Source organism: Benincasa hispida, chromosome 1, assembly GCF_027475165.1.
Source record: "Benincasa hispida cultivar pf3 chromosome 1, pf3_genome.v1.1, whole genome shotgun sequence".
NCBI classification, from domain to species: domain Eukaryota; kingdom Viridiplantae; phylum Streptophyta; class Magnoliopsida; order Cucurbitales; family Cucurbitaceae; genus Benincasa; species Benincasa hispida.
The window spans coordinates 37,000,839-37,010,206 of record NC_143478.1 but is presented as its reverse complement, the minus strand read 5'-3'; the positions used below and the strand labels follow the sequence as shown (position 1 = coordinate 37,010,206).

The window sequence follows — 9,368 nt, the reverse complement described above, 5'->3', positions numbered from 1 at the left end:
ATTCAACATATCCCGACAGTACATATCAGGGGTCGGGATAAAACAATATTCTGACGGTCTACTAACAAATCGTCGAACATTCAACTACTCCCAATGGTCTACTAACCAACCATCGGGCGTTCAACCGTCAGGAGTTTTATTTTGTCCAATGGTGGTCTAACAACCGTCGGGCGAGATATGGAATATAAAAAAAAATATGTATTGAAATTTGTAAAGTCAGCCCGACGGTTGATGATCGTTGGTCGATCCAATCTTGCCCCGACGGTCTGAGAAAATCATCATGAGTTCTTATTCTCATCCAACAGTGGTCGAACAACCGTCGGACAAGGTGTGTAGTATATAAAAAAATATTTATTAGAATTTGTAAAGTTCCCGAGGTGCACGTTTAACTGTCAGGATTTTGTAATTATGCCTGACGGTTGTCGTTTAACCATCGGGCATTCTAAGTTCTAATATAAATATAAAAAGAATTCTTATGGGAATTTTGGGAACTTTGACCGACGGTTGTGTCAGAACACCATTGGAAGTTATAAGTTCTGTCGACGATAAGGGGGTGACCGTCGGTAGCAATTAAATTTATCCCGACGGTCCACGTTTAACCGTCAGGCTTGGAGACTTATACCGACGGTTGTCGGTCAACCGTTGGGCGTTCTAAATTCTAATATAAATATAAAAAGATTCTTATGAGAATTTGGGAAACTTTGGCCAACGGTTGTGCGAACACACCATTGGGAGTTCTAAGTTCTGCCGATGGTAAGTGGGTGACCGACAACAATGACTAGCTAAAAATGACTTCAAGGATTCTATTATATTGAGGGTGAAAAGTTAGGAGAGTTATCTTTGTGACTATATTTGTTATTTGTTTAGATAGATATTATGCTCTTGAAAGTAGTTGAGAATTACTTTATAGATTTTGTTTTTAGATATTAGCAGGTTTGTTTCTTCCATCTTTATTCCATCTTTATTTTCTTCTATCATCGTAAGACACACATCCAAGATACAATTGGTAATATACAGTTTTAACTTGTATGTATATCTATTTATTATTTTTATTTATTTCAATAATTTACTTAACTTTTTATTACATAATGACTTTTTGTAGGTTGTTGAAGGACTATCAATACATGCAATACCTACACAACAAACACAATTAAGTTTGAGCTAATTGGATATTTTATATCAACATTTTGCAATTTATAAAGTTTATGTTTTGTTCACCTCAAATGTATGATATTCATTGATATATATATATATATATTTTGACAATATGAATTTTGTATGGATGCTTATTTTGATTATGTGGATTATAAATATTTTTTATTTCACTTTTAATGTGTAGCAATGTATAAAATACAATAATAGTGGCGGAAAAATAATTGAGACACTATAAAAAATTCTTCCTAGAAAAAGCTATAAAATGTTTATAAAAGCTATCGAAAGAAATTTTTTTGAACATTTTTAGGCTTTTTATAGCTTTTATTAAACAAATAATTATAGTTACAAATAAATAGTATAAAAGACAAACAATAAAATATGATTTACAAAATGCTATAAAAGGTCAAATATTTCATAACCTATTACTAAATACTATTAAAAGGTTGGATTTTTTTATAGTATTTTAAAAACGTTATAAAAAGTCTCATACTTTTAATAGCTTAGACTGTCACAACTTTACAAAAAAAACAATGCTATAAAAGATCTATTATAGCATTTTTCTAAAGTTATTGTTAGCCTTTTTTTCGATAGGAAATTCCCACCAAAATATAAAAAAATTCAAATCTACGGCCACATGTATTGCTAAACTAACAAAAATATACCGATGGACCACATAACTATATATCACAATAATTATTAATTGATATTTGTTTTAATCCAAAATAAGTAAACTCATATTTTGAACTTCTAACTTTAAATAAGAAAAATATTATATTTTATATATAGTTGACTTACGTGTCGATGCCGACACTAGTTTTAAATTTTTGATACATGTGAATCATGATAAATTAAATCATTATTTCCTCTAAGAAACGAGTAAGCCATCAATTATAAGTATAAAAACAACTCCTTAGTTGGGCATAGAATTGAAGGAAAAAAGTAAAGGAACAAAAAATAAATTTAGTGTCATAAAAAAATGGATTTGAATTTGAAGCCAATGGATCCTACAAACTTCTTTAAGGGAGAGGGTGGATCCTTCCACAAATGGTTCCCTTCTGATTTTCCGATCATTGCTCAGACCAAAGTCGGCGCCGGCAGACTCCTTCTCCATCCACGTGGCTTCGCCGTTCCTCATAACTCTGATTCCTCTAAAGTTGGCTATGTTCTTCAAGGTAAATAAAAATTTCATTCATTAACTTTTAAACTTTTTAGAAATTTCAAAATATTTGAAAATACTCTTATCATTATTTTATATGGAAATCCCTAAAGTTTTATTTCAAAAATACCTTTGAACTTATATAAGTTTCAAAGATACTTTTAAACTAAAAGTTTGTTTTTAAAAAAATACTCCCCTCGTTTAAATATGAACATAAATTATTAATATTTCGTTGCAAAAATTATTCTAAATTAAAAATAATTAAATATTTCTATTGTTAGTATGGTGATAAATTTGTTTAAAGGTTTCTTCAATTTTAAAAGAATCCATTTAATTTATAGATTAGGTGCAACTTAAACTGTATCTAATATCATATACTTATGTCTCATAAGTTGAGATGAAAGCAAATACTTAGTCGATTTCTCAACGAAACGTACAGGTAGTGGAGTGGCTGGGATTCTATTTCCCTGCAAATCTGAGGAAGCAGTGGTGAGACTAAAGAAAGGAGACCTAATTCCGGTGCCCGAGGGAGTCACCTCTTGGTGGTTCAACGATGGAGACTCCGATTTCGAAGTCCTCCTCGTTGGCGACACCCGAAACGCCCTCATTCCCGGTGACATCACCTATGTTGTCTTTGCTGGACCGCTCGGAATCCTACAAGGCTTCTCGTCGGACTACATCCAAAAAGTCTACGATCTAAACGAAGAAGAAAGAGACATACTTCTCAAAAGCCAAACCAACGGCCTAATATTCAAGCTCCAAGATGACCAAACCCTACCAGAGCCCAACCGCCACAGTCATCTTGTTTTCAACATATACCACGCCCTTCCCGATGCCGTAGTCAAGGGCGGCGGGTCGGTGACGGTCGTAACGGATGAGAAATTTCCATTCATCGGGAAATCTGGGTTGACGGCAGTTCTTGAGAAGCTTGAGGCCAATGCCGTGCGGTCGCCGGTGTATGTTGTCGACCCGTCGGTGCAGCTGATATATATCGCGAGTGGGTCGGGTCGGGTTCAGATTGTTGAGACGTTTTTGCGTAAGAATATTGATGCGGAGGTGAAAGCGGGGCAGTTGGTTTTGGTTCCAAAGTACTTTGCCGTCGGGAAGGTGGCCGGAGAAGAAGGCTTGGAGTGCTTCACTATTATCACTACCACACAGTAAGTTATAATTTTGCATTAATGCTGTGTTTTATCTTCCTTTTTCTTTTTGTCCTTTTTGGGGGGAAGAGTGAAAAATAGCCAAATTCTAAATTTCAATAATATTAAAAAAAAAAAAAAAACATTTTTCTTTTTACTTTTCAAAACTTCACTTGACTTTTTAACATAACACTCTTAAAATGTCGAAAACAAAACAAAAAATCAATAGTAAAATGGGTCACAATTTAAATGTGTCTCCAAGAAGGAAAATGGGTTTAACAAAAATTAAAAAATAAATAAATAGATGTTATAAGAAAATAGGCCTAATACATACTTATGTACATACATTTCATTTTATATGTTAACATTAAAGTTTGGTTTCCTATTGATTGTAACACAGCCCTCTATTGGAAGAGTTGGGAGGAGATACATCAATTTTTGGGACATTTTCTCCACAAGTTTTTCAAGCTTCATTCAATGTCACAGCTCGGTTTGAGAAGCTTCTCAGATCAAAGATAACAAAAACTTCATCCTTGGTTCCTCCTTCAGTTTGATCTAATTATTATGCTTAATTCCCATCATATTGTTCCATCGACATGTCGTTTTGGACTTTATATTAGTCATTTGTCTGTGTTTTTTAATCCATATGCCAAACCTGTCTTTTCTTCAATAAGAGCATGTGACCTACTTTATCTCTAGCTATTTTGAGGCTAAGTTTCCATTTGGTTATGTTTTTTTTTTCCACATTTTTGTTGTCCATGAAAATAAGGGCAATAGTACACTATAAGAAAACACCCATTTTCTGACACTTAAAATCACTAGAAAATAGTAAATAACATGTTGGGGGATCCACTTCCGACAACGAACTAGTCGTTGAGAGTTTGGTTGGGTTATACCTATCGGGAGAACATCTCCAGACATGGCAATATAGACTGTTAGGAGTTAACATATCTACTGACGCTTGATATATGGCGTCGGAAGTTCAAAACTCCCTATGGATGTATAGACATCGTTAGGACGTTGGGAGTTCAATTTAGAAAAATGAGTTTCTGAATTAAGTCGTTGGGACATTTAAGAACACTCGACGTTTTTCGTCAGGAGATAGTCATTTTTTTATTATTTTTTATTATTTTTAATTTGTTCTAAATATCCTAAAATTTATAACATCATTAAGCAAATAAAAAATATTCACATATGAAACAAAACAAACAAATAGAGTCGATTGTATTCTTTATTACACAAAAGAGAGAAAAGTCGGCAAAACGGTCTATAAAAGAAAGATGTGTTGACTAATACATAGAAGAAAGAACTCTCAACATCATCTCCAAACAACATCCTACAAAACAAATAAAAACCATAAGGTGAATCCTACAATCCTACAAAATAAAGAAAATCCTACAATCCTATAATCCTACAAAACAAAGAAAATCAACACACTTCCAAGGTTAGATGTTCTCTACCTTAAACCTCCACAAACACACAAAAACTACAAGTTTGAACTCCAAAAAAAGGTACTAATCTCAACCCATACCACACAACATTCAAACTTCATAAATCTCCACAAACACACACAAAAAGTCCACAAAACGCATTAATATCCAGTTATTTGGCACCATAAATGTAGGATAGCCAACAATTCATTATCATAAAGCTAATAGTAAGATATAACTATTTTGCTATCATAACTGCAGGATAACAACATATTAGTCAATTAGATAATAGAATAATCATACCTAATTCGATGGTCATTCTCTTTGTGATCATATCATATATTCGATAATCATTTTTTTCATTTATTCCTTCTGTCTTGCATGATCCTATCTCATTTTTTTAACGTCTTCAAGCTCCTTGATCTTTGATTGAGACTGTTCAACATTTGATTTTAGTTCCCTTACCTCTCTATCATGCACTTCTTGAGTAGATGACGAACTCAGTGAGCTATTACCCCTCATTGACTTAGGTATAGGGCCCCAACCTAGATCATCTTTTGCTAATATATCCTATCTACATATATATCCATCTAAACAAATATATGCTACCACAATCATCTAAACCAATATGTCCTACCACAACCAATATTTCTATTCCAAGGTTACTTTTAGAATCTTTATAAAAGGCCAAGGGTAATTTTACAACTTTTGAAAGATGCAGTAGTTTGAAACAAAGAGCAAAGTTTATGTTTTTTTTTTTTCTTTTTTGGTAATTGAGTCAAACTTAAAATACTTTGTTTCCAATTATCTAAAAATACATTGTTTTGTATATCCCATCTTACAAATTACTTGAAGATTATAAATAAAATATGAAAATGGAACAAATGAGAGCTAACATTATAAATAGGCTATGAACAAATAAGAAATGAAAATGGAACAAATAAGAACAAATAAGATTATAAATAGACTATAGTCAATTCTTCTTTCTAAAAGCTAACATAAAATTACTCAATTCTTCTTACCTAACATAAATTACTCAAATTTTAAACAAATTAAAGCCTACCCAAGAGAGACGAACGATTCATTCAATTTAAAAGTGAATAGTCAAAGTTTAACTCACCAAGAGAGACGGACGACAGAGCAGCTGACGAACGAACCGACGATGGACGATGGATTGATGACAAACGACAAAGCAGCTGACGGACGAATGGACTGCCTTTGATTTGGGATTTTTGCGTTTGTGTGCTAGGGTTAGAAGAAGGAAGAAAGCAGATCTGAAAGTGGGGGTGCGATTTGGGGGTTTTAAAAAGGCTACCATAACTGATGGGAGTTTCTATCCAACTCCCGACAAATTAAATAAATTGTCGGGAGTTCCTTCGTCAAGATTACCCCTCTCTTCCCATCTCTCGATGGACATGGTGAGGCGTCGGGAGTGCTTTCAAAACTCTCGACGCACAAATAATCCGTCAGGAGTTCTTACCAATTGTCGACGAGTCACTTATAGTGTCGGGAGTTATTGAGCACTCCCGACGGTGCCTTATGTAGTCGGGAGAGATCCTCTCTCCTGACAATGTATCTTCCGACGGTTGTTTTAGGTGTCAGGAGAGTCTCTTTTTCTTGTAGCGGTATGTATGACAATCTAATCCAAATCACTACTGATAGCAAATCTAGTATAAGGTAAAAATAAGGTAAAAATATTTGTGACATATGATACAATTTTAAATTAAACACATTATGAATTACCATGTGAAAAGTCAAAATTACCCATCATCATATCTCAGTGTTATTGTAAGTCTATAAGATGATAGGTATCTATCATATAAATGAAGTTTGTAAGTGACAATAGACCTAATACTAATTGATGTCTATTGATTTGATTATAAATGTTTATATGTTTGTTTGTTTTATGTTTATTATTGATATACTGCAAAAATAAATATATGAATAGAAAAGGATATATTAGTTATTAGATAAACATGAGAGTTCATTTCAGAACATCTAGAAAAGGTTGCTCTGTTGGTTTGAGTGTTGACTGTGAAGGTTCAGTGCGTGTGATCGATTCTAAGAAAATGCAAAAAAAGATTTCATCTCAAAACTAGTTGACAACAAAATAAGTAGCTCTTTTATAAAGATGGATATGAGATCTCTTCATCTTTTTTATGTAGAAACTTCGGTATAGTTTCACAAGATGGTATCTATCAGGTTGAATTTATATTAGCTATATAAGTAAGTAGTTGATCATGTCTTCTTAATAATGGATCATTCACTTTTAACCTAAATTTATAATATTATTTTCTTTTTCATTAATTTTGTTTTTAATATAATTTTATAAAACTTTCTATCTTATATTGCTTATTCTTTTCGATGCTTTAAAAAATATCTCCATTGTTTCAAACATTTCAATATATCCTTCACCTTTCTTTTGGAATAGAAATTCATTAAGATATTGGACAAAAATTGAAACCTAAAATAAGTGTTAGGGTGACTTTTTACAAGGTCGAATTTAATATTGTAACTTAAATATCTAATAGAGAGCAACTGATGTACTTTCAATAAGTCTAAATTATAAGAAAAATGCACTTAAACTTGGTACTTTATCCATGAATTTTCAAAAAATTTCAAAAATACCCTTCAACTCAAAATAAGTGTTTAAAAGCCCTAATTATCACTATTTTTTTTTTTTTTATGGAAATCGTTAATTTTATTTTAAATTGCCCCTAAACTTTTAAAATTATAAAAATAAATACTCTTAAACTTAAAAATTAAAAAGAAAAAAAAAACACTATTGTTAGATGCTCTCAGAAATTGCATGAAATAACCTTAGACATAAGGTACACATTTAGGTATAGGTGTATATGGTCCCTAAGATTTCAATTTGGCCAATTTAGATCAACCATTTCTTTTTTTTAAAAAAAAAAATGAAGTCTATGGACACTACCTATACCTATAAATTTCTTCCTTTGTTATCTACTTTTCACTAATGGTTTAAAAAACCAAGCTAAATTTCGGGAACTAAAACAAATAGCTTTCAAAAATGTTTTTGTTTTTGAAATTTGACTAAGAATTCAACCCATGTACTTAAAGAAATATGCAAATCATGCTAAGAAATATGAATGATATAGACTTAATTTTTAAAAACAAAAACAAAAAATAAAATTGTTACCAAACGGAACTTTAGTTTTTGTAAAATAGATTTATGAACCCTATTATAATATTTAGGTATTTTTATATTATTTAAAAACATTTTCAAATTATAAAAAAATATGTCATTTATTTCTCCCTCCCATCCTCTCTCCTCTCTCTCACCATCGTCACTTTGTTTGAATCTCAAAAAAAAAAAAAAAAAATGAAAAACAAAAATCACCCTGCACGCATTAAAAACAAACTCAATAAAACACAGTACACAAATTTTTAAATTTTCTAACCAAAATTTCGAAAAATGCATATAGGAGGATACGGAAGAGTGAACCATTTTAGACCTGTTTTATAAAATTGAATAATTAAGCTCCATTTAGTAACCATTTTATTTTTTAAAATTAAATTTATATTATCAACATTTCTTATTTGATTTACATCTTTCTTAAGTACAATGATTGAATTTGAAACCTAATTCCAAAAACAAAAACAACTTTTGTTAGTTCTCAAATTTTAGTTTGATTTTTTAAATAGTGAAAAGTAGATAATAATTAAAAAAATTTGGAGATAAAAGTAGTATCTATCTTAATTTTTAAGAATAAAAATAAAAGACAAGATTGGACCTAAATTTGATTCAATTGAAATTTAGGACCAAATAGATCCTTATCGAAAAATTCAAAACCAAAAAGATTTTTTTTTAAAAAAAAACTTCAGATTTTCCAAACTTAGATTTTCCAGTAATGACATCTAATTACAAATTGTTATATGATAAGTTTTTTTTTAAGGAAATTAAAAAATCACGTATTTATTATTAATATAAATCCAATTTATAATATGATTGAAATCCGTGCCGTATCAGTATCTTTTGAAACAAATAAAAGACATCGTTCATCAATACGTTTACAACTTCTCAGATAAACAAACCCATATTGAAAATTTTCAGTAAAATCTTGAAATTTCGTTCGAATATTGAGATTGATAGTGGAGAAATTTTGGTTCTCCTAAATTTTTAAGTTTTTTTTTTTTAAAAAAATATATCTCCATTTAAATTTCGATTTCTTTTTTTTTTTAATTTATCGAAATTTCAATATTTTTATCAAAATTTCAATATTTTTTTAAATTTATCGAAATATTTTCTTTTTTATAAAACAATTGACAATACTAATTCAATAGAAGCAATAAACTACATATTTATTTTTAACTTCATTCAAATCTTTTTTCATTTGCATCATGCTACCTCAAAATTATATTGAGGTGAGTTTTTGTTTCTTTTACCATTCAAAACTTTTATTTTCAAGAAATCAAAATTGAGAAAAATAATATATTTTTATTTTTAACTTCACTCATATCTTTTTT

At 30.6% G+C, this 9,368-nt stretch overlaps 1 protein-coding gene across 1 annotated transcript; it reads left to right on the top strand.

Moving 5' to 3' along the window:
- The first annotated feature begins 2,047 nt into the window (after nt 1-2,047).
- LOC120071428 (cocosin 1-like) lies at nt 2,048-4,145 on the top strand. Its single transcript, XM_039023707.2, has 3 exons — nt 2,048-2,327; nt 2,751-3,468; nt 3,848-4,145. The coding sequence occupies exons 1-3, from the start codon at nt 2,132-2,134 to the stop codon at nt 3,999-4,001; spliced, it is 1,068 nt and encodes a 355-aa protein (XP_038879635.2). The 5' UTR covers nt 2,048-2,131; the 3' UTR covers nt 4,002-4,145.
- Nucleotides 4,146-9,368: the final 5,223 nt, after the last annotated feature.

What these genes read in the sequence shown, in the direction of transcription:
- LOC120071428 (XM_039023707.2), top strand. Translation starts at nt 2,132, where the DNA reads ATGGATTTGAATTTGAAGCCAATGGATCCTACAAACTTCTTTAAGGGA. An exon ending in AGTTGGCTATGTTCTTCAAG is followed by an intron (nt 2,328 to 2,750) that starts GTAAATAAAAAT and finishes CGAAACGTACAG; the next exon opens with GTAGTGGAGTGGCTGGGATT. An exon ending in ACTATTATCACTACCACACA is followed by an intron (nt 3,469 to 3,847) that starts GTAAGTTATAAT and finishes ATTGTAACACAG; the next exon opens with CCCTCTATTGGAAGAGTTGG.